The following is a 26,571-nucleotide window of genomic DNA, read 5'->3' as shown; positions in this document are numbered from 1 at the left end:
TGTGGTGACCCAAACATAAAACTATTTCACTGCTATTTTATAACTGTAATTTTCTACTGTTATGAATTGTAATGTAAATATCTGATACACAACCTCTGTGAAGGGATTATTCAATCCCAAAGGGTTGTGACCCACAGGTAGAGAATGGCTGTTTAAAAGAGTCTTGATTCAAGGATAGAAGCAGGGATTAACAGGTACGTAAAAGTAAAAGGGACTCAGAACTAAGGACTTGTCTCCAAGGCAACAACAGACAACAAGTGAACAAGGCAACTCCTAACCTCCTTACTTCACTTAGTTTCTTCAGGTCTTTGATGATCACTATGTCTACAAGGACCCCAAGACACTCTAAATCCTCTGACTTGGAACAGAGAGAGCAAACGGATTCAAAGAATTGCAATTCTTTGAAAACAGAGGAGTTATATGCAGAACTGTCTACACATTTAAATCAGAATTTCAATGCAAAACAGCTTAGTCATCATTTAGTTTCCTCTTTCTAATTCAGAAATTTGTTTGTAGTTCTCCTAGAAAAGCAGGTTAGCACCTGCTCCTTGACCTCCATGGAGATGCCACAGTTACAGTTTACTGTAAAGCAGATGTGGTTGGAGGAGATTCAGCTCAACTCCATCAGCTGCCCTCCATTGTCCATGCCAAAGCAATCCAAAAGTACCTGGTATGTTTCCTGTTCCGCATTAGTCTCCCGCCTCTGACCCTAATACAAAGGCTATTATTTCCTCACTGTTTCCAGGCTATCCTTGTCTAACTGCCTGCATTTCTCCTACATAGTATCAGGATCTGCCAAGAGAGTCAGAAGACTATCTTTTTAAGAGATTTATTTTATTTATGTGTATTAATGATTTGCTACATGAATGTATGTACATCACTTGTGTGCTTGTGTCTGAGGAGTTCACAAGAGGGCAACAGATTCCCTGGAACTGGAGATAGGGAAGGTTCTGAGCTGCCATGTGAGTGCTAGGAATTGAGCCAGGGTCTTCTGAAAGAACAGAAAGTGCTCTCAACTGCTGAGCCATCTCTCCAGTTCCAGACGACAAATTTTTTTTTTTTTTTGGTTTTTCGAGACAGGGTTTCTCTGTGGCTTTGGAGCCTGTCCTGGAATTAGCTCTTGTAGACCAGGTTGGTCTCGAACTCACAGAGATCCACCTACCTCTGCCTCCCAAGTGCTGGGATTAAAGGCGTGCGCCACCACCGCCCGGCCAGACGACAAATTTAAATAAGAATAATAAACATTACTACTGAATATGGGATGGGGTGGGGTGTGTGCTAGACAGAACACAAAGTTCTCTCTTTAGTTTCTGTTCCTGAAGCTTCACACACAGCCCCACCAGCTAGGCACCTCAACTGCCCCACTTTCTACTGAGGAATCAAGCATCCAGGAGACTGAATAACCTGGCAAGGTCATAAGACATCTAATTCATACTCTGCTGTTTGCCTCCAGGGCTTAAGTAACTCTCTCCACTTTTTTGCACATCCTTTAGTAGGAACAAAGATTACATATAACCAGATCCAACTGGCTAACACTGGTAGTCAGCTAAAACCAAAATGCCTTCCCAGGATATGACCAAGCTTGACTTTAACAAATGACTGTGACCCTGAGATGTGAAACTGCCTCTGATTGAGTCCCTTGGATTTTGTTCTATTTATTTGTCTTGCAGTGCTGAGGATCAAAGCCAGAGCCTTGCACGGGCTAGGCAAGTGCACTGTCCCTGAGCTGGGCTGTATCCTTACCCTGAGACTGCTGCTTTCTTCCAAGTATTAATGCTATCTGGCAAAGAGGCTACATCAGATGCTTAATAACTAAATCTGTACCAAGAATGTTTCCCCAACATAAATGCAAAACTTTGCTTGTTTTCCATATTCTATCTGAGCTAAGATAGTACCTACCACAGATGGCAATCCTCTTTATGCAAATCTATAAACTTTATGCAATTCCAATCTTTAAAAAACCCCCACCATGCCTTTTTAAGTCGTAGATAAATTCACTGTAAAATTTATAAGAGAAACTAAATTTGCAAGAGTAGAGATGAAAGTCTAAAGAAGACTGCTGGTTTCTTTCTTTCTTTTTTTTTTTTTTTTTAAGACTGCTGATTTCTGTTGGGGATTTTCTCCAGCATATCAGACTTATTACAGAGCTATAGTAATATACTAAATTATGAAAAGTCAGTGAATAAATAAATTAACAAAGAGTTCAGAAACTGACAAATACTTCAATAATTCATTGGAGGTTGCAAAATACCAATTCTAATACCCTTGGTGTGGTCTTCATTTAAGTAAAGAGGAACAGGCCCTCAACCACTCTGCTTCCCCAGGGTTCAGACTGTGAGGGATGGAGCCTGTGGAAAAACCTGACTCTTCCTCTGCCAGTGTCCAGAATAACGAGCTGATGACCTTGCATCATCTGAAAATGATTTCATTTTCTTTAAAAATTTATTGAGGGGGTGGAGGTGGTGAGATGGCTCAGCCACTAAGAGTACACACTGCTGTTCCAGAGAACGTGACTTCAATTCCCAGCACTTCTGATGGCTCCCAACCACCTGTAACCTAACTCCAGGCGATCTGGTGGCTCTGGCCAGCTCCATTCCCTCTACCCTTCTACACACATCCACCCACACAGAATTACAAATAAAGCTTTTTAAAATGTTGTAGGGAAAAAAAAACCACAGAGGTATAGGATTCAAACATTTTAATTGATGTGTTATTGCCCATATTAGCTAGGTTTAGTGGAGGAGTATATAGGACAAAGTTCTTCACATTAGCTTCAAGTTCTATGGAAAAACTCTAATATAATTAAATGAGAAATTGCTGAACAGTGTATATATACTGTTATCATTTGTATGTGCATGAACACATGTGTCTTTTTCCTCTCAGATAACACACATGCATACACTTGTACATTTAAAGAATGGCTCTAGGGGAAATCACAAGAAACACAATAGAGGCTACCTCTGCATGTCTGAGCTATTTTCTCTCTCTCTCTCTCTCTCTCTCTCTCTCTGTCTCTCTCTCTCTCTCTCTCTCTCTCTCTCTCTCTCTCTCTCTCTCTTCTCTCTCTCTCTCAGTTTTGAGACAGGGTTTCTCTGTGTAGCCCTGTTTGTCCTGGAACTTTTCTGTAGACTAGGCTGGCTTCGAACTCAGAGATCTGCCTACCTCTGACTCACCATTGCCGGGACTAAAGGCTTACACCACTATGCCAACTTAAAATGCCTTTTTATTTAGAAATTGTTAATAGATGTATGTGTATACATGTGAATGTAGGTGCCTGCTGAGACCAGGAGTTTGCAGTTAGTCATGAGCTGAGTAACATGGGTGCTAGGAACCAAATTCACATCCTTTAGAAGAAGAGCAAGTTTTCTTAATTTCCTCAGCCCCATGGATAACAGGTTCTAGATAAAAATACTGTAACGACAATGGTATTGTGACTCTTCTTTAGCCCATAATCATGCTCTCAGTGTCTTGTGGTCCTCATAAGCCCCTGAGCTTACATTACATATTAAATCTATATCTATATTATAATGCCTTTAAAGGGGCTGGAGATGGCCCAGCAGTTGACAGCACTTGCTGCTCTTGCAGAGGGCCCAGGTTTGGTCCCCAGAACCCACATGGCAGCTCAAAACCATCTATAACTCCAGTTCCAGGGGATCTGATACTCTCTTCTGGTCTCAAGGGGTACCAGGCACCCAAGTGGGATATAAATATACAGGTAGGCACAATACCCGTATACATAAAATAAAAATAAAGCCTTCTGGAAACAGAGGTGGCTGGATCTCTGAGTTCAAGGCCAAACCTGGTCTATACAGAGTTCTAGGCCATAGATTACATAGCAAGACCATCTCAGTAATAATAATAACAGTAACAATAATAATTATTATTGACTTTTAATAAACTCCAGTTCTGCTTCATACTATTAATCCTGAAATTCTTTTGTGTGGCAAAGCGAAGGAGCCAGCTGTACCTCAGTGGAAGTCTGAAAATGACTCAGGCTGTCTCTGCTGTTGGTACAACCAGCATTTCCTCTTTTCTGTTCTTTTCTCTTTCTCTTTTTTTCTTTTGAGACAGGGTCTCACATATCCTAGGCTAGCCTCAAACTCACTATGTAGCCAACACTAACCCTGAATATCTGAGGCTCCTGTCTTTACCTTTGGAGTGCTGGGGCTATAGGCATGCACCACTAAGCGTGTGTACACAGTATGAGGAGCAAACCCAGAGCTTGGGACACACTAGGTAAGCAAGCACTCTACGGTCTGAGTCACAGCCCCAGCAACATTTTCCTTTCTATCCCCTACGTCCTTGCCTATCTCTGTCATACCAGCCCTGTTCCCCACATGTTCTCCAAGCTACCATGGTGCAGCTGGTCACGGCTTGCAGAGACCCGGCAGTGTCTGTGGCCTCGCGGCTGGCACTTGATTAGGATGGATTTTCAACTTTCACTGAAAGATTAAAAGGCAGGGGTCTTGTCCTGGCTTATAGTTTACACTGTCCAGCAAAACAACATTTAATAAATATTTATTTAACAAATAAGCATTCACTAAATCTAATAATTTTAAAAGATATTAGAACTACAATCACCTGATAACATTACCATTTAAAAAATAGGTCTTTAAATATATTTGGGAGTTATTTAGCTTTGGTTTGCTTACTGTCTGAGATGGAATAGTGCCTATGTAGGTCAAGCTGACCTTGAACTATGATCCTCTTGCCTCAACCTCCTGAGTTCCTACTTTAGAAGGAATCTTTATATAGAAAAGTTAAAAAGATGGTGGTCCTTTACCCAACGTCCCCTAGTGCTATTCCTTAATATAACCATAACACATTTGACAAAACTAAAAAAAGAATCTGTACAATACTATTGACTAAACTCTAGACTTTGTTCAATCCAGGATCCCTCATTGCCTTTAGCAAGTACACTTTTATTAGCTCATTTGCAATTCCAACAGCCCATGTGGAAAATGTCATTCCCCCTTCAAAGACACGCAAGCTCCACGACTGCTCAGAGTGCTGTGCAATCAGCGAGCAGCAGAATTGACACTCAAATCCAGGGTATCATGAGGTGGAGATAATGGGGAAGAAGGAAATGAAGAGGGTCTGGATGTTGTCCTGGATGGGAAGAAAAGTTTCTTCAACTACGAGTGTGTCACAAGGCTCTTCTGTGCTGGTGGTTAAACACTTCAACTTTAGGAATCACATCCATTCAGGAACAGGAAACCTTTTAGCCAAGAAAAAGATCAGGAACTGGACATTCTTTTTCTTCATCCCAGGCAAGCCTGCCTAGCAATTGGCACACTCCAAGTTCAGAGAGAAAAAGAGGGAAGGGCAAGGAAGGTAAAGAGAGAGATAGAGATCTTGTCTCAAAACAAAAGGTGAAGGGCAGCTGAGGAAGGCCCTCAACGGTGACCTCTGACCTATACAGAAAGGTGCACGAGTGCGCACACACACACACATGTATATACCCATACATAAACACATAAAATCATAATACACACACAACGATTTTTTGTTTTAAATTAGGAGCTGGAGAGGACCTGAGTTTGGCTCCCAGCACCCACAGCAGACACCTCTGGCACATACCCACACACAGACACAGGATTAAAAATAATAAAGATAGATATGGGTGGTGGCACAGGCCTTTAATCCCAGCACTTGGCAGACAGGCAAGTGGATCTTTGTGGGTTTGAGGCCAGCCTGATCTACATATCAAGTTCCAGGCTAGTCAGAATTTCATAATAATATCCTCTCTCTAAAACAAAACAGCAACAATGAATCTTTATGCAAAAGGAAAAAATAAAGTCATATAATAATAAAGGGGAAAGGTGTACAAACCATACCCTCCATGCCTGATTAGTGGTAAAATTAAAGTCTTAATCAGCTTAAGTAGACAACGCATGCCTCTAAAAATAGAAAGTCTAAAATTTATTTTTGAAAAAGTTATGAACTTTCAAAGAGGAAAAAGTAACAAGGCAGAGCTATGGCTCAGGGGTTAAGAGTATTAGCACCTCTTCCAGATGACCCAGGTTCAATTCCCAGTAACCACATGGCTCACAACATCTGTAACACCAGTCCCAGGGCATCTGATTCCTGTCAGACAGTCACATGGTGACAAACTCATGCAGGCAAAGTACATACACACATGAAATAAAAAATTTAAAAATATTATCCCAATATTCAAAATAAGTGGGACTTACTCAAAACAAGAAAAAATCCTCACAGTATAAAAGACAGTAGGAAGTGCTCGCTCGGAGGAGAAGCCACAGTGGAAGCTGCCTGACCGACACAGTGAGGACAGGGCTCCAATACAGAAGAAATTACTCTAGGGCTGGGTAGCTCAGTGATACAGTGTATACACAGCATGCCTAAGGCCAGAAGTTCAATCCCCAACACCAAAACAGCAAAATAAAATTTAAAAAATTAGCAAGAATAAACCATGAGGTAGAACTCAACCTTGACAGCATAAAACCAGAACAGTATTTACAACTTTGTGAGAGCTTTATCAGCCTTGAACACATCCGCAATCCTCTTAAAAGGAAACTGATCTCATATTTAAAAATTCACATCCATTGACACAAGAATTACACTAAAAAAAAAAAAAAAAAACCTCCTGTGTATATCCTGTGTATATAGGATCAGCTACTCATGGCCCCGTGGAATAGCCAGAGCCCAGGAATTCAAGGCCAGTGTACTCAATACAGCTAGAACTGCTTCTTAAAAAAATGTTTTTAGGTTTCCCCAGAACAAAGCTGTATGCAAAGAGGGACACATGCCAGCGGAGGTGGTGCAGACTGTAGTCAGCCCTTTCAACCCTTTCGTGCAGAGACAGAAGGAATTGAAGGCCAGCCTGGTGAACACAGTCTTTCAAGCTAGCTACTCTTGTCTCCAAAACAAAACAAAACAAAAGATAGAGGACTACATCAGAGTTAAGGAAGATGATGGATGGCTATTAACTACACTAGAATTTATTATTTTAATTTGAGTTTTTGAGATAGGGTCTCATAGTCCCAGCTTCCCTTGAGTTCAGTTTATGTGGGTATAGGGATTGAACCCAAGCTCAGGCAAGCTAGGCTAGGCAAGCACTCTACCAACTGTAGATAAGCTCCATTCCATCATGAAAACCACTTTTCAGAAGGAAACAATGGGGCTGGAAAGAGGGAATGGCTCAGTAGTTAGGAGTTCTGGGGTTTCCCTTAATATCTTTTACATGCATAAATACAATCCACAGCCAACAGGAGACTGTTAAATTAATCCTGCTTTCTGTGAAAACTCCAACAGGAGGCACAGCTAGCTACTCTTTCAGAGGACTAGAGCTCAGTTCCCAGCATCCTCAGCAAGCTCACAATCACCAATAACTAACTCTGGATCCAGGGGACCTGACACTTTCTTATGTCCTGCTTGGGAACTCCCACACACGTGTGCACATGGGCAAACAGAAAAATGCACATGCCATTAATAAAAATAATCTTCTAAAAAGTAAACAAAAAGACCACACAGATAAATGGAAACATGGATTAAAAAAATAAAGAAACAAAAACAAATATCTATGCCTCATCATTAAATTATTCATACAGATAAAAGCTATGTGCTAGGTGCCATGCCTCATACTCTGTATAAATTTTATCTGGCTTATTCCTTATAACAACATGCAAGATGCACACTCTGGTCCTAATTTTACAAATGAGGAAACAAAGCCCCAGCAAGTAAGTCACTGAGTCTTAAACATATACTACATACAGGGAGCCTCGGTCCCACCAAGCCTGTATAACCACTGAGCATGGAAATCACATTAAAAGGGAACTGTAACAGATGAAAATTTTTGGTGAAGTTTTCAATAAAAAAAAAAAAATCAGACAGTAAATCCCTGTGCACACAGTCAATAATGTGCTATGCCATCCGTCTACTTCTCAGCCCCAGCACTTTCAAAACTTAGAAACATGGCATTCATAGAGACAGGCTTCCCGTTACTCTCATTTTACAAAAATGGGTATTGCACAGTTGTGACGATGTAAAAAGCCAGCTGAGCCTGGCTCTGGTTTTGCCCCGAATGTCTTTTATAAGCATAAGTACGGTGCACAGGCAACGGGGAGCTGTTAAATTAGTCTTGCATGCCTGTGAGAACAACAGCAGGAGACACAACCCCTACAGTGCCATCCTGGAAGTGGTCCTCACAGGCCTAACACGGAGGGATGCAGACATCCTCACACACATCTACACTGCCAAGAGGTGTGTGGCGGGGGCTCTGTCTGCCCACCCTGGTAACAGTTCTAGCTCTCTCTTTCCACATAGTCCAGGCTGCCTGTGAGGTCAAGAAGAAATGTCATCACTGCAAAAAGGCAGAGGCAGAGGCCAAGGCCTTTGTGTTTTAGCAGGCAGGAGCTGCCTTTTGAAGCTGGGTTTTAGGAATGGTTTGGGCATTCAGACACACTACCATAAAACATGCCCAAGGTTGTCTAGACTTAGACACATGTGGCTTTTAAAAAACATGGCTGGAACCTACCTCACAAACTAGAACACAATGTTCTAAAGATAAAAACCAGAAGCAAAGGTACCTAAAACTAAATATAAAGCAAACAAAAGCCTACTGATATCCCAGAAGAGCTGAAGTTAAACACTCATATTGCTCTTGCAGAGGACCTGGGTTCAATTCCCAGCAGTTATACCAGGAAGTTTACAATCACCTGTAACTCCACCTCCGGGGGGATCTGATGCCTCTGATCTCTGTGGGCGCCTGCACTCATGAATATACCCACACAAAGATAGAAGGATAAAGTGACTGGTGCCCACTGCATCAGGAGACTGCCTCATGTGTCACCTGGATAGTGTATAAAAGGACTTCAGGGTGACACGGCCTGTGCCCAGCAGGGCTACTGCAAGCTTCTCTAGGAACAAATGTTTGCTAAGAAGAGCATGTTTGCTGCTGCTCAGAGAGCTGCATGCGGCTCTATGGAACAGTCCATAGTCACTTGCTAGCCATCCCTTCATGCAGATGGGAAGGGTGTGGTAGCTGGACCCTGAGCACTGGGTAGGTTGAGACAGCATCTGCTGGGACCTCACACCTGCAGTGACCTCATCCAAGAGGTTACAGGAAGCTGCTTAACTCATTTCTTTCAGGCATGTCCCGAAATTCAGGAAGTCAAGTCATGTCCCAGGCTTGCCACTTTACCCTACCATTCCTGTACACAGTGAGATAACCAGGCAACATTCACCACAGAGGGGCTTCTGAAGCCCCACACGCTGCTTCCAGAGAACTGAAATCCATGACAGAGCACTCAACTAGAGTGCTACTCAGTCTGTCACACACAAGCCAATAACACTGTCACAACAACAAACCATGCTGCTGTGTCTTAACGTCACACCTCTGCAGTCCCAAACAAACAGCATCTATAAAGGTCATTTCTGTGTCACTCTCGATTGCAATTACTCTCTCCTATCTACAGTCTATGGAAGCAAACATCCACATCCCTTCTATTGGCTCCAAACAAAAACAAACAAATGACCTGTTGTCACTAAAGATTTAACAGTCCTCAGGAACTCCAGAAAATGAATGTCTGCCTGACACTGTCTCAATGAGACAGAAATAGGATGAAAATGATTGATTTACTTTGTAGCAGGCTTTCCCTTCCTGAGTACAGGGAAACAGTCAAATGCAGAAAAGTTCCTGGGTATAGAAGGACCAAGTGTCTCTTCTCTTACGGTATCAATGCTGGAATGGTGACAGCAGTACCTGGTGGGGACTTAACACTGGTCAGCATCTCGACCCCTCAGAATGCTGTCATTTCTCCCCCTCAGCTCTTAGGGCAAACTCGGTCTTGTCTTTTTTCCTAGTTGACAAACTCCCTAAATAGGAACTTTCTTTTCTTCAGATATGTCAGGGATAAATAAGGTACCTGAGGCTGAGTGTGATCCCTCCCCTTTGAAGCTAGCACTTGGGGGAGTAGCAGGCACAGCCCTATGAGTCTGAGGCTGGTCTGGTCTACACCATGAGCTTCAGGACACCAGTGATACAAAATGAGACCCTGTCTCAAAAAACAACACAGCAGGACATGGTTCAGTAATTAAGTGTTCTTAGAGAAGAGTGGGGTTCAGATCTCAGCACCCACAGTGAGTGTCTCATAACTGCTGTAACTCCAGTTTGAGGGAATATGTCACCCCCTTCAGGACTCCAAGAGCACCTGCATGCATGTGGTGCACATAGAAACCCCCAGTCATACATACACATAAAAACTAAACTAAATATATCTATTTTAAATTCACATAAAACCCAATGTTGATAAGAAAATAATAAAAATCATACTTTAAAAAATATTCTCCACAAAGTAATATGTTGTTTTTCATTTTTATTTTCTGAGACAGAATCTCATGTACCCCAGGCTGGCCTTGAACTTGTCATGTAGCCAAAGATAACTTTTAACTTCTGATCCTCCTACCTCTCTCTACCTCTCAAGGACTGGGATCCTAAACATGCATACTTAAGCCAGTTTTATAAGGTGCTGAAGACTGAACCCAGGTCTGCCTCATGCACGCTAGACAGATATTCTACCAACAGAGCTATATCCCCAGGCCCAAAGGAGTACTTTGGACATGCATGGGAATAGGGAGAATCATCTTTGCTGTCCAGAAAAAGCCAGAGGTCAAAGAAGATGGGTCAATGGGATAAGTAATGGGCTCAATTCACACACTCCACTATATTCTGGCACAGCCCTGAGTGGACACAGGACAGGCAAGGACCTCCTTCTCAGTCCAGGCTAATGTTGGGTGTCATCACTCACCTGTGCCATTGGCTAAGCCACTGTTGCTGGGGTTCTTCACGGGTTGGCGGTGCCGGTTCCTAGCACCAGGGCTTTGTTCACTTGTTGCTGTTCTGGCTGAGCCACCTGAATGTCTGTGTGTTCTGGGGGTTGAGAGTAGAAAGCAGACCGACATAAGTCACTGTGAGAAAGGAAGCCGCTTCCCCACTCTCGCTATTTGTTAGCAACAAGCCCTGTAGTCACTCCAGCTTTGCACTCAACAGCAGCTGGCGCCGAAGGGAGACCCAGGGAAGCTTCCTTCTTGGTAAAAGCCCAAAGGCAGCTTTGTGCAAACTTTTCCACTTGAAGTAAACAAATCTGGAGCAATCACCCCACATCTGAAATAACTGGCAAAATAACCTGGGACCATCACATTATTTTTACTGGGCTTAAATGTTAGATATAAACAAGAATCTCTGGACAGACAGAAGATGATCTATTTCTCCCATTAGGTAAAAGGAGCCCCCAAACTTATGCAAATCAATTTTCTCTATAGCTGGGAAGATAATTAAGCAGCATGAGCCAGTGCATATGATGGGACATCACATCTAGAGATAAGGGCTCATCAGCTCTTCAAGCAAGCGAAAACCAACACAGAAATGTGATGTGGGATTCCTCTCTGTATACTGTGAATACGTTTTATTCCCATTGGTTAATAAAGAGGTTGCTTTGGCCTGACAGGGCAAAATAAAGCCAGGTGGAAAATCCAATCAGAGATTTATAGAGAGTAGGCAGAGTCAGGGAGATGCCATGTAGCTGCCCAAAAAGAAAGACTCCAGAAACTTACTGGTAGGCCACAGCCTTGTGGTGGTATACAGATGACTAGGATGGGTTAATTTAAGATATAAGAGCTAGCTAGAAAGACACCTAAGTTGTTGGCCAAACAGTGTTGCAATTAATATAGTTTCTGTGTGATTATTCAGGTCTGGGCAGCCAGGAATGAGTGAACTGTCTCCATTTACAAAAATGGAGAGATATAGCTAAAGAAGCAGTCTGACATTTTCTCAGAACACAAAGCAGTGATGAAAAATGTGTTTTCAAGTTTCTTTTGTAGTGTTCCTCCACTCGACTGGGTGAAAACACCTAAGCCTCCCTGCTTTTGACGCTCTTTCACCAGCAGACACTGGTATGTCACAGTCACTATTTAATGTGCAATGACTAGATGGCTTAAACGTCATCAAAAGACAAGCCTGGTTCTTCCCAGGCCCGGAACCAAAGGCTGAGAGAACAATTTATACTACAGGGATGAGGCAGAATGACCAGCAACAAAAGAACTGAGCAGTGACTCAGAGGAAGCACCACCGAGAGCCAGGCATTAATGGCCATCGCACTTAGTGTGGCCACTCTGAGAGCGGCTCTGTGACCTCCATTTACAGGTATGTAAATCAACAACAGGAAGTTCTACAGAGTGCATTGTCACGCAGCCCCCTCCTCCATGGCTAGAGGACATGGTGGAATGGGTGGACCTTTGCTGACTTTCTCTGGAGCTACTTTCCCCCAGTTACTGGGAAAGTGGCAAGACTTGACCTCTAATGGAGTTCCTTGTTGGGAGGAACCCACCAGAGTCCCCTTGCTACTGAGAGCATCTCTCCAGCAGGTGGGACAGGCCTGCAACACAATGAACAGTTGGTTTTGTGGGGTCAGAAATCATCCTACCACCTTCTTTCTCAGTAACAGATTCTTTTTAAAAACAAAAACAAAAACATGGTTTCTCTGTGTAGCCCTGGCTGTCCTAGAGCTTGCTCTGTTCTGGTCTTGAACTCAGAGATTCACCTGTCTCTGCTGCCTGAGTGCTGGGATGTTTACCATGTGCCACCACGCCCCGCTTTCAGCAGATTCTATGACAAGATGGACATAAGCCATAACACTAATGGTGATTATCTTGGGAGCTGGGAATTAAGGATACTTTGTTTTTATTGTTTGTGTTCTTAGATTTTTCTAGTTTCCTTCTTTGCACTTGTACACTTCTGGTAGGAAAAAGAACCCATGAAAGTTTTTAGAAGAGAAGCAGCAGCTGTTCTTGGGATAGTGTGTGTGTGTGTGTGTGTGTGTGTGTGTGTGTGTGTGTGTGAACTAGGCATGGTAGCATACGTCAGTGAAGCCAGTACTCGGGAAGCTGAGTCAGGAGGATTGCTGAGGTTTTGAAGACAGCCTTGGTTAGACAGCAAGTACAACACCAAGGACTATAAAATGAGATTTTATCTTTAAAACAAAAAACTAGTAACGGTGACACACACTTTTGAGCCCAGCACTCAAGAGACAGAGGCAGGCAGATTTCTATGAATTCAAAGCCAGCCTGATTTACAAAGTGAGTTTCAGGCAAGCCAAGACTACCAAGCAAGACCTTGCCTCAAAAATAAAACAAAACAAACAAAATACAGTGAAAGTGAGGGAGAATGAGAGAGACCCCGCGGATCTAGCAGACTCTGGGTCCACACTACCTACAGATGGTGCAGCAGTTGAAAGCTGAGAGAGGGTTCGGTTTAGCTTTCCCATGCCATCTAATTTTCCTTGCACTAATTTCATAAACCAAAGTTGTCAGCCATACCTCAAAGAAAAGGATTCCAAACTCTACTCTGTGGCAAGAAATACTACTCCGAAACCTTCACCACAGCCCTCATCAAAAGCAGAAAGCAGACCCCAGCTCCAGAGGGAAAGGCAGCGTTCAGCTACTGCCCAGCACAGCTCGGGGCGATCAGCACGGCCCAGTGTATGCATGTGTTGAGGGCAGAGAGCTTGAGAGGTGAAACTGGTTAATAAAGGTTTATTCCAACCAAGAATCTCCTTACAAGGACAAAAACTGGCCTCCTAGGTTTGGAACCTACAGCTTTCGGGGTAGGGCCTCTGTCCCTCAGGGAGCAGAAGCAGAAACACAGGCTTTGACAAATCCTGTCTTCCAGCTTCCTCCTTGTTACTCTGTAGAATAGCTGGATGTGGACAGCAGGGCGGGGCTCACTGCTCTCCTGGCTCCTCCCTACCTCTCTTCCACGAAAGGCCATGTGGTCAGAGCTGAGAAGAAATACTTTCAGAAATGTTTGACCACTAATGATAGCAGCTTACCCTGAATGACAGGCTGGAGCAGGGCCTGGATTAGCCCATAAACCAGGGGCAGCTGGGAGCACTTTGAATGAATTGCTGCCTCCCTGCCAGGGGTGGAGGGTGGTGGAGAGATGCCACCACCTCCCCCAGACATGAAACACACAGGCGCTTGGGTGCTCTCTCTACCTCTTCTCTGTCTTTTTCCCTCCACCTCTCTCTCCATTTTCTTACTCTTATATTAACTTTAAAGTAAGACCTTCTCAGAGAAGACAAGAGGGAAATCTCTTCAGCAGTTTCCTCTCCTAGCTTGCTCACTCAACCCTTAAAAGATGTGACTGTGTAGTGATTACAAACTGGCCCGTTCACTGAAACCACACACCACAGGCCAAAATAGCGCTAGGACAAACTCAAGGCAATGGGGAGGAGATGAGCTGGCCTCTGCCACAGACAGCCTGGCTTCAGTTTTGCCAATGACTTCAGCCTTGGGTTCATCCCCCTCTGCACTGTGGGGACAAGGAGGTTCTATGAAGCCCTTCAGGCAGTGAGGAGAGGGCTGAACCACCATGCCAGTTAGGCCAACTCCATAATGGTTTCAAGTTGCCTAGTTACGAAACTTAGCACTGTTAGTCCTTCCTTGGACATTGGTAATGTCCTTACCTCAGTTCCTCCCTCAGAAACCGAAGCCACCAAAGAACGCCAGTCAAGCCAAAGTTTAGGATTCTCTCCACACTCCTTGAAGTGGTTCTAAAGCAGAACAGGTCTCAGGCAACAGCTCTTGGCTCTTCATCTCAGTCCTGAAACTTTGTCTGCACCCTGACTACAACATCTTAGGTGCCTTGGGACATCCCGTCTCACCCTTCATGTTGCTCACTGTATTCAACCATTACTTCTGATGGCCAGTGCCTGTTCTGGAACAAAAGAGTCCCTGATCCCCAAGGAGCTGACACCATGGCAAAACACAGTGTATATCCATAATGCTATTGTGACAAACTGCTCTTCCAAAGACATTGTCAAAAACGAAAAGAAAGGACCCTGGAGAGGTAGCTTGGTAATTAAGAGCACCAGCGGCTCCTCCAGAGGCCCCAGGTTTGATTCCCCAGTACTGACATGGTGACTCACAACTGACTATGGCTCTAGTCCCTGGGGACCTGACAGCCTCTTCTGGCCTCCTTCGTTGGGTACCAGGCACACATATGGTACACAAACATACATGCAGGCACTCATACATACACATTAAATAAATATTAACCAGATAAGAAATTCTTTGAAAAGAATGAAAAAGATGGGCCAGCAAGCTAGCTCAGCAGATAAAGCACTTATTCTGCAAGCCTGATAACCTGAGCCAACTCCCCAGAACCCATGCAAAAGTGAAAGAGAGAACCAAGTTATCTTCTGACCTCCACACTCGAGACCCCAGCACACACATACATACACATGCGTGCACACACACAAAAATACAATAAATATTTTTTAAAGGAATTGTACTGGAGAGATAGCTCAGCAGTTAACAGCACTTGCTGCTCTTCCAGAGGACCCGAGTTCAGTTACTAGTACTATCAGTCTGCTCACAAATGTCTCTAATTCCAGCTCCAGGAGCTCTGATGCCTCTGGCCTCCACCAGCACCTGCACTCATTATATACACAACCACACGTAAAATACACACTTCACATAATTGAAAAATAAGTCTCAAAAACATTAAATTAAGCTAGGCAGTGGTGGCACACACCTTAGTCCCAGCATTTGGGAGGGAGAGGCAGGCAGACCTCTGTGAGTTTGAGGCCAGTCTAGACTACAAAGCAAGTTCTAGGACAGCCAGGGCTATCCAGAGAAACCCTGTCTCAATAACAAAACAAAACTAAAAAACCAACAAAAACCACCCACTAAATTAGAAAAGATAGTCCACAGACCACAAATACAGAACTACAAAAGGATTTCTCTATAGAACACATAAAGTCTCAAACTCAACAATAAGCTAGCCCAATATTTTAAAACAAAGGTGTGAGCAGATCCTTCATCAAAGATCTGCAGACAGAGCCGGGCAGTGGTGGCTCACGCCTTTAATCCCAGCACTCGGGAGGCAGAGGCAGGCGGATCTCTGTGAGTTCGAGACCAGCCTGGTCTACAAGAGCTAGTTCCAGGACAGGCTCCAAAACCACAGAGAAACCCTGTCTCGAAAAACCAAAAAAAAAAAAAAAAAAAAAAAAAAAAAAAGATCTGCAGACAGTAATGAACACCAGCATGGTAACCAGCACCCTGAGTTCTTAGGAAATGCAAACTAAAACTACAACAAGCTATTTTTGTTGTTCCGTTGTGGTTTGTGCTTTATGTTTTTATTTTGAGACAGAGTCTTACTTTGTAGAACAGGCTAGCCTCAAACACAAAGATCAACTGCTACTGCCTCCCAAGTACTTGGATTAAAGGCGTTCCCAGCTTACTTTATAACTTAAAAATCCTAATAATAATAATTTGTATATTTCAGCCACTGCAGAACTACCTCACTTACTTAGAAGAAATAAAAGTATGCACACATCTTAGAGGGCTGGTAGCTTGCAGTGAGAGAATACCACACATATATAGACAGCCTTGATAGGACTGTGACTTAGGCAAAGCCCAAGACCAACAAACATCTCTGTGCTAGTCGGCGTGGAGACTCCTGAAAGCCCAGTGTCGGCTGATAGCAGATGCCAAGCACACAGCTCATCTTAGGAAGAGACCCAAAGTTCTTTGACCTCAGGTCTGCCCACTGGTGCAGGACCTCAGGTCTGCCCACTGGTGCAGGAAAGAGAAGTTTAAGGAGCTAATAACTGATGGCTTTCCTCCAACCTAACAGAACATGCACAGACACTAAAACGTCCTAATAAGTGTATCAAATCTGTGATCAGAATCAATCCTCGTCTGAGAGCACTAGAATCAAAAGGGTACCTGCTCACCATACTGTCCTCACCTCAGACTCTTAGCTGGCCATTGTCTTTTAATAGCAGCATGGGAAAAAAATTAAATGGAGCTGGTCCAGTTTCCAGTAAGACAGAATCAGCAAGAAATGGGCACTTAAAATAGAAGTAGAGAAGAAACAGAAGGAAGGGAGGGACAGAGGGAGGGATGGAGCGGGGAGGGAGGCAATCAATGATGGGAAAACAAGCATCCCCACCATACTAAGAGGCAGGCCTACTCATATTCTTCTCAAAGCTCCTCACTCAAGCACAGATTTAAAAAAAGAAGAAGGAAATGGAGGTGAAGGGAGAGGTGAATGGAGAACGGCACAATTATAGCTAAAATGAGCCCGTCTGAGTCATTCCCAGAGTAATTTATGGCTCCATTCTACACCCCACCTCTAAGCTGCCAGCCTCAGAAATGACTGGGAAGATAGAGAGCACAGCACGGCCAAGTTCATTCTAAACTACAGTGAGACAAACGCCTGACTTCTGCTCAACTGGAGGGGACAGAATCCTCTCAATGAGTGCTACTTTCTTGGACAAAGTTAGTCCTAGGAGAGAATTAATTGTCCCACATTAATGATCAGCAAACTCTACACTGTCAAATTTGCGAGGCAGATCAAGTGCGAGGAAGTGTGTAACCGACTCAGCACAGCAGTGGAAGACACAGCAGGACTCCCGGGACAGACACAGCAGACTGTTGAGCCTGTAGAACCTGTACTGCGAGAGTGTGGGATACTCCTACAGGAACAGCTCTGTGTGCCATCAACCTCCACTAACACAGAAGAGGAAACTGCAGGGGGCTGGCCTGCAAGGAGGGTAGGAAGGAACACCAATGTGTCTATTCAATCCCCCATTCTTCCTACTGAAGTGGGTGTATCTTAACCCGGCCTCCTACTGCCTTCTAGGCTGACAGCTCTAATCCTGAACTGACCACTGACCAGGCCCTGGTATTGTGCTCTATCCAGGGGGTTCTATCTCCACAGAGTCAACAAACTGAGGGTCAAAAAGAACTGGGGTATGGGGGTGGCAGCTGTACTGAAATGCAGATAGACTTTATTTGCTGACATTATTCCCTAAATCATGTACATGGCCTTTAATGGGTGTGTGTAGAAGGTATAGGGGAAGACTTAGGTCGGTTACATACCAAATGCTACACCACTTTACCTGTGTGCTTTGAGTGTCCATAGATCCTAGAGTCTAAGGAGGATCAGGAAACCTGGGGACACTGTGTTCTTTCTAAATGTTCTGACATGAAAAGTCACCAAGGTAGATGTGTAGCAGGAGGGAGAGAGGGAAGGAAATGTTCAGAGGACATTCCTCTAGCTGCTGCTGTGCCCGCCTAAACCCTCATCACATCCTGTTCTCACCACTGTGGTACTCTGATGTTCAAGCTTGTACTTGTTTTCTTGACTGTTAAGTTTAACATCTGTCTTCGATAAGGTCCATGAAAGGTCCATATCTGTTTTGTTGGCACTGCATACCCAAGCATCTAATCTGACTTCGTAGGAGGCATGTAAGAATAGCTGAATGAATGAGAACAGCAAGGGATTGGTCCAGAAGCATTCTCAGGCCTGTAACTTGCATACTTGTAGACATTAGCGAATATACTCACTCATCACCAGCGCCGCATCTTTAAATATTGAAATTTACCCATAAGGCAAATTGAGGTGTGAAGATCACTGAGACCAGGGGTCAGATGCTAGTAAAACTCTAATGCACATGGGGAGGGGGAAGCTTTTATACCTAAGACCTAAAATGTCACATTGCCAGGTTTTAGGTATTGTTCTCCACAAAGGTCTCCCTAAACAGTATGTGAAATGGTTTAGTATCAAACTTACCTCATCTGACTCCTACTGTGCCCATATCAACTCCACACCCTTGTGTGGTGTGGCAAGTTTTTCTAACGGTCATTTTCTTTCTTTCTTTCTTTTTTTTTTTTAATACACACACACACACAGAGTACAGGACAGGAGGAGAGAAAGCAGGAGAGATGTAGACTGGATTTCTCATTATGAAGGATACCAGGACTGATCAGTTCTCTTTTTTTTCTTTTTAAAGATTTATTTATTATGTATACAACATTCCTTCCATGTATGCTATCTCATTATAGATGGTTGTGAGCCACCATGTGGTTGCTGGGAATTGAACTCAGGACCTTTGGAAGAGCAGTCAGTGCTCTTAACTGTTGAGCCATCTCTCCAGCCCCTAACGGTCATTTTCAAGCAAAGACTAGCACATGATCAAAGGCAAGAACCGAGAAACTTACTATGGGAGACCCAATTTCTAAAACGACCTCTGGTCTCCTCTCAAAGATCCCTTACCCTGATGCCTAAAACCCACGAGTGTGACATCACCCACTGTAAGTGAACTACACCAGAAGCATAGACAGGCTCACATCTTTCCACAGTGCCAGCCATGTCAGTTCTGCCAATTGTATTTCACCAATTCTTGATTTCACTTGATACTGTAGCCATTCACGACCACAAGCAATTTTATTCCAATCTTTTTTTTTTTTTTTTAAGATTTGTTTATTTACTATGTATACAGTATTCTGCCTGCACGTATGCCTGCAGGCCTGCAGAAGGCACCAGATTTCATTATAGATGGTTATGAGCCACCATGTGGCTGCTGGGAATTGAACTCAGGACCTTTGGAAGAGCAGGCAGTGCTCTTAACCACTGAGCCATCTCTCCAGCCCCCAATCTTAATTATAAATATTAACTCTCCAATCACACATCACATTTTCACAATTCTCTCTCTCTCTCTCTCTCTCTCTCTCTCTGTGTGTGTGTGTGTGTGTGTGTGTGTTAGCTACATATGATTAGGAAAGGCCTCGTGAGGGAGGCTACAGGGTTCAAGAGAGATCTACTGAAGGCTGAGAGATGCTAAGGACACAATGGAAAGCTCCGTAAGGAGACTAGATAAGAGGTCTGAAGCACAGGTCGGGAGGCAGGCAGTCTAAAGTGGGTTGTGTCAGAGGCAGAAGAAACAGCAACTGATCTGTGTTGAGGCGGAGCCCCTTCATGGTGTCATTTTCCTGAAGAGCTCACAGCAAGTACTCAGGTAACAGATCAGTGTGCTGTGCCTATAACCTCTTGGGCTAGAAGCACTCCTTTAAAATGGTCCAGGCAAGGACTCCACTGGTCTGGTGTGCTTGCTAAGGTCACAAGCCTGATTTATCTAATATGATGTTATTTTGTTTCTTTTGAGACAGTATTGAGTAGCCCAGGCTTGCCTCTTGCTCCCTATGTAGCTAAGACTGGCCTTGAACTCAGATCATCCTGCTTCTACTTCCCAAGTGTTAGGATTATGACTTAGTTAGGGTTCCTATTGCTATGATTAAACACCATGACCAAAAATCAAGTTAGGGAGAAAAGGGTTTATTTGGCCTATGCTTTCCCATCACAGCTCATCATCAAAGAAAGTCAGGACAGGAACTCAAGCACGGCAGGAACCTGGAGGCAGAAGCCATGGAGGAATATTGCTTACTGGTTTGCTTCCCAGGGCTTGCTCAGCCTGATTAGCCCAGGGTTGGTCCCACCCACAAAGAGCTCGGCCCTCTCCCATCAATCACTAAGTAAGAAATGCCTTCAGATGGATCTTTTGTAGGCATTTTCTCAATTGAGGTCCCCTCCTCTCTAATGACTCCAGCTTGTATCAAGTTGACATGAAATCAGCCAGCATAGATAAGGAGGTAGCATGCTACCCAGCTCTCTGACTAACTTTGATATTCATAGTGCTAATAGTTTGTGTAAGTTATCTGTCTATGTCTCACAAGTAGTAATTGTTTCTTGTTTTTTATACAAACATGATGTAGAGCCATTCCACCTTAGCTTTTGGACTCAATATTGAGCAACCTCTTCTCTTATAAAACAAAGAAACTCAAAGCCCCCATCTCCAAGCAAAGTGCTTTCTCTAGCAAGTGTTAGAAGAGAAAATCAGAGAGTCAGAGATCCTGAGAGCTGACATGTCATTCCCGGCATAAGGACAGGAGCCAAATGGGAGACCGCAAAGGTACCACTTCTCAGACATACAGCTGGGTAGTAACATCAGCACAATCCTTGCACAGCGTCCCATCTCACCCTCTTCCTTTAGGGTATCTCTCTGGAATCCCCTGCCCATCACCACGGGACAGCAGGGCAGGAACTTCATCCTTTGTGGGGCACAAGCTTTCAAGGCCCAAAAGGTCCTCGAGAATTTGGACAACTACATATGAGATCTGGCTGTTCTTTACACATTCTTTCCTGAAACCAGCCTTGGCTCATGGCCACTCATCTGAGTCTAGGGTCAGTCTTAAAAGTTGTGGGGTTCTGAAAAGAATAGTTCATGAGAACAATTCAATATGGAAAGATCAAGCACAGGAGAAAGGCAGCAGATGAAACAGAGGAGAGGGTAGGCTGGGAGATCCCCACATGTGTGAAAGTGAGTCAGACTGGGAAAAGACCAGCTCCCCTCCACCCATGCTCCTGAACCATGCCCTCACACCTCAGAGCCGGGGCGCACAGGAATGTAAACCAGTACGCAAGACCCACCCTGAAGTCCTGGCAAATGAAGCCCAGAAACACAAAGGCTCTTTGAGTTCAGCAAACACCGAGTGAGCTGCTGCTACGTGCAGCAAGGCACTACCCCAGGCTCCAGAGGGACAGAGACGAATGAGGTGCGCACTGCCCTGATGTGGCGCTCAGTCTAGAGTCTCAATTCACTCTCTCCGCATACCTCCTCCCGTAAGAAAACCAACAAACTATGGAAGAAGAAGGAATTCCTTTGACTCTCTAGTTCAATTCTCTAAGAATAAAGGAAACTACTATGATTTAATTGAGAATAAAACTTGCAGGGGGAGGGTTGGGACTAATGCAGTGGAAGTGTGCTTAGGCATACTCCACCAAGGGTGCAGTCTGAGTTCAACACTCAAACAAAAAGTTTTAAAGACAAAAATGTCAAAGACCTTTAATGGGCCAGTGAAATGGCTCAGTAGGTACAGGCATCTGCTGCCATGCCCAAGGGCCTGAGCTCAATCTCCAGAACCCATGTTGTTGGAAGGAGAGAACTGACTCCGGCAAGTTCACATACTCACACCATGTACACACACGTACAGACACACACTGTACATATATATATATATATATACACACATATATACATATATATACACACACATTTACACACATGAACACACACATATATACATATACACATACTATACAAATACACATGGATGGAAAACCATTTTAAAAGAGAAACAAAATAATAATAATAACAAATATTAGCACCATATCCTACTTTGGGTCTTCACTGATTTCTCTTTTTCCCTTTGTTATTAAAATATGTCTCCTTCAAAGGCCATTTGCAAGCACACAAAGTAGATCTGATGCACAGAAATGCTACAAGTCATCAAAAAGCCAAACAGAAAATACGCACACAGGGAGTACACAGGGCAATTCTGTGATACCTAGTTATCAAGTGATGAGTGAGCCAGAAACATCTTCGACTCACTGAGGTTCTTTTTTGTCTGTTTATTTGGGAGGCTTCTTTTAAGAAAGTTCTCTTTTCTTTTTGAAATAGGTTCTCACTACGAGAGCTAGACTGGCTTCGAGTCCACAATCCTCCTGTTTGGACCCCTAATGGCTAGGATTACATGGGCCCTCCCTCACACTCCTGCACTCACCTTGGGCCAAACATTCAGGGAAAGCAACAGGCAGACAGACAGAAATTATGAGGCACAAGGATGGAAACAAGTCCAAAAATACCAAGGATCATATGAACGATCACCAGTCCAATGGTCTACAAAGCTACAAATGGTCATATCGATTTCTTGTTTTAAAACCAGTAGACCCTTTAAAAAGGTTGACCTTAACTGGATGGGGGCATAAAGGTCAAGTTGGGTATATGAGATAGCTCTGGAAGTCAAGAGGCTTGCTGTCTTATTCAAGGGCTTCAGTTTGATCCCTGGACCCTACATGGTGGAACAAGAAACCAAGCATGTGACACACACAATAAATGTCTAAAAAACAAGAACAACAACAACAACAAAAACCCAGCTTTTTAAAAAATAAAACAATGCCAAGTGAATCAAAAAGAAGCTGGAGGTAGACAGCTTCACTATCATTAAACTAAATTAGGAAGGGGAGAAATGGCTCAGCAGTTAAGAGCACTGCAGATCTTGGTTCAGTTCCCAGCATACACATCAGGTAGCGTACACTACCTCTAAACCCAGTTGCAGGAGAGCCAAGGCTCTGGGTTCCACAGGCATCTGTACCCTTGTGGTACACATGAGCTCATGCAGGCACACACATACCATAAATAAAAACATAATTTTAGAAGATATTTCAAATTAAGGAACAATTTATATACAATACAATTTATCCCTTTTACAACCATCATTTGATGAGTGGTAACTATTGTGACCTGACCACCACCGCAATCCAGACATGGAGCAATTCCACTGCCCCCAAATTTCTTGCCCCTGGGTCCCTAGCCACAGCTGACTACATTTATCTCCGTCATGTGGCCTTTTCTCAAGTGTTATGCAAGTGAAATCATAAAAAAATGAAACTGCTTGTGCCTGGCTTGTTATGTTTAACATACTATTTTTAAATGAGTTTCTCCCAAGGTGTCATCATCTTTAAATATGTATATGGCTGTTGGTGCTACAAGTGTGTCTGTGTATCGGCCAGAAGAGAGCATCACGTTCCCTGGAACTGGAGGAGCAGACAGTTGTGAACCTACTGCTCAAGCCAAATAACTTGTAGGAGAGAAAGTATTAAAGAGAAAGAAGCGGCTGGGGATGGAGCTCAGTGGTAGACAGCTTGCCCAGCATGTCAGAGGGCCTGGGCTTCACCCCCAGAGGCACACACCTACCCGCCAACACACACACACACACACACACACACACACACACTCCCACACTCTCCCCAGCTCACCCCTTCAAGTTCAGTCCCTAAGCCCCTAAGCCTTCTCAGATCTGAACTCAAAGGTCACCTTCCCACGATGCCTCTCTTCAACGGCCTATTTTAAATCTGTCCTCCACTTGAACTTTTGAGGAGAGACAAGATGACAAGGTCTTGCTAGGTACTCACAAAGGCCTTGCCCTCCCAGGCACTGCAGTTGTAGGCATATGCTACCACAGTATTTAAAATAATAAAGTTCAACGAAATTAGAAGAAAAAAAACGAATGCTCCGAGATTCCCTCAGAATCTGAGAATCTGAGGCATGGAATGTGTATGGAAAGGACGAAGTCACGGTATTACAAGGCAGGTGTAGCATCGACAGGATGCTGGAGGCAGATGCCAGAGCGAGGCAAATTAGTAAATAAATAGAAAGTAAAGATGGGTGGCACAGGAATACTGAAACCAGTATCTTTGCTAAATTTCTAATAAGGGTGCATAACTTCATGAAACTGTAGAGCAGTATAAATTCTAGGTTTTAGTTCTATAGCTATCTTTATCTACTACAAATTGGAAAAAGTCCCAAATATAGAACTGCTTTAGCATTTGAAAAGAGTCACTCTATGTAGGCTAGTAAGTTGGTCATCACAAAGACAGTCACTAAGCCAAACCCCAAATTACCACCTCTATTACCCATTAATACTTCGCAGGGAGCAATGCAGCCAACAGGGCACTGGAGGACAAGTCTGACCTCAGCACACCACAGCACAGCGACTGACACAGCTGCCTGAACGGGTGCTCTTCTTCCCGTGCTCGTGCCCAGGGCATTTCTGTCAGTTCTGCTCTCATCTTTCCACATGTGCCAAGCTGCCCAAGTTTGGACTAAAGAGCCCTTCCTCCAAGACCCGTGCTCTTTTCACTGGCTTCTCTATAGACCTCCCCTTTTAATCACAAATTCTAGATCTGAGAAGACCTAGAATATCAGTCCTGCATTCTAAAGTGTGGTCACCTTTATATTGTCCATGCCCAAGAATACAGCGTTTGGGGCTAGAAAGGTGGCTCAGCAGTTAAGAGCACTGGCTGCTCTCCCAAAAGACCCAGTTTCAATTCCCAGCACCCACATGGCAGCTCACAACTGTCTATAACTTCAGTTCCAGAGAATCTAACACCCTCACACAGACATATCTGCAAGCAAAACATCAAAGCTCACAAAATAAAAAACAAATAAATACTATAAAAAAAAAAGAAAAAAGAATACAGTGTTTGAGTTTGTGTCTCTGAAATTTGGCTTCTGTTTCTCTTCCTCCTTTCAGAAAGATGATGTTTCCCAAAGTCACGCAGTACTACTATTCAGGGAACCTGCCCAGCACCAAAGCCATCGCTGCAGGGGATGTGGCACACACCCCTCTCTCTGAAGTTCCTTTTCTCCATGGATGACACGACAATCTAAGAGCCTAAGACTCCTCTTTATTCCCCCTCGTCTTCCAATCTCCTCCATGACTATACCTCCTACTAGCTTGAAGTATCTTTTCTGTCATCTCTATACTTCCACTGCTCAGGCCCAGTCCTCATTTAATTCTTTTTGGTTTCGAGACAGGGTTTCTCTGTAGCTTTGGAGCCTGTCCTAGAACTAGCTCTTATAGACAAGGCTGGCCTTGAACTCACAGAGATCAGCCTGCCTCTGCCTCCTGAGTGCTGGGATTAAAGGTGTGCGCCACCACTGCCAGGCTCCTCATTTAATTCTTTAAAAATAAAAAATTCTCTTGCTTCTTGGGGCTAGGAGTTTGTGGCTGTGGCAGGTATGTGCCAGAGATAAATGAGAACTGAGGCCCACACAGATTCCAGATAAGAAGCAGTTGAAATGGTGGTATCCAAATGGTCTAAGTTTCTTTTTCAGTCAGAGTTGCATGTCTTCATATGGAGGCTTGCATATCTAGACTGTGGAGACTTAAAGTCTTAAGAGTCAGCAAGGCAGTGGTAGCTTGCATCTTTAATCCCAGCACTCAGGAGGCAGAGGCAAGTGAATCTTGAATTTAAAGATAGCCTTGTCTACAGATCAAGTTCCAAGACAGTCAGAGCTACATAGAGAAACCCTGTCTTAAAAAACAAAAACAACAAAACAAAATCCTAAATCATAAAGCAAACAAAAAGATAAAATGTAAATTTCTACAAGGGAGGGAAATCATCTCAATGGTTTTTGATTTGAGTCTTAAATGTCCTATGCCAGACATTTCCTTGTAGTTCCCTCCCCAGGGACTGGAATACTCCCAGTCTCCCTTCTGGGGAAGTTCTGGTATAATATAGGCTGCCCCATTGAGAAGCCAATTAACTGCAGCTTTGTTCATAGTTAGCAAAATTTAGGATTAACTAAAGCATACTTCAGTTAGCCTGTAGATAAATACAACATGTTGAATCCAAACAACAAAGGAATACTATTCAATATTCAATAGAAATTAACTGTATTCTAAGTCAATGAAATTAATATGAAAAAGCTCCACAGTGAACATAATTCTAGAAAAGGAAAACAACATGAAGACACTTAGAAGACCAGTGCCAGGGTCAGGGAGTGCAGAGACTACTCTGCACGAGCCTGTAACAGGGGCTATACACCAAGAATTTGTCAAAGCCCACAGAATGAACACCACCAAGCCAGAGCCCTAGCATAAACAATGGCTCTGAGAGACAATGTGTCACCTAGGCTCCTCTCTAACCAAGGCTGATTATGGGCTAGGGAAGCACAAGAAAACTGCTGTGCTGCTGCTATCTTAGGCTTTCACAGAAACAAAACAGACAAAAGCAGGTGGCAGCTGGACTGAGGTTGCTAAAGCGATCATCCCCATTAGGGGACACGTCAGCATGAGCAAAGGATTCCTGTCCCCCAGTAAGCCAAGCTCTCTTATTTTCCCTGCCTTTGTCCATGCAGA

At 43.7% G+C, this 26,571-nt stretch overlaps 1 protein-coding gene across 1 annotated transcript in view; it reads right to left on the bottom strand.

The window, feature by feature from the left end:
- Positions 1 to 26,571, bottom strand: part of Wwp2 (WW domain containing E3 ubiquitin protein ligase 2) — a 125,865-nt gene that overhangs the window by 43,039 nt on the left and 56,255 nt on the right. The window contains exon 7 of the mRNA XM_057753764.1: positions 10,770 to 10,891. Coding sequence (XP_057609747.1) covers positions 10,770 to 10,891 — 122 coding nt within the window. The remainder of the gene's footprint in view (positions 1 to 10,769; positions 10,892 to 26,571) is intronic.

The sequence above is a fragment of the Chionomys nivalis genome, chromosome 21 (assembly GCF_950005125.1).
Source record: "Chionomys nivalis chromosome 21, mChiNiv1.1, whole genome shotgun sequence".
Lineage (NCBI taxonomy): Eukaryota > Metazoa > Chordata > Mammalia > Rodentia > Cricetidae > Chionomys > Chionomys nivalis.
Note: the sequence above shows the minus strand (reverse complement) of the source record. Positions and strands in the feature narration are given on the sequence as shown.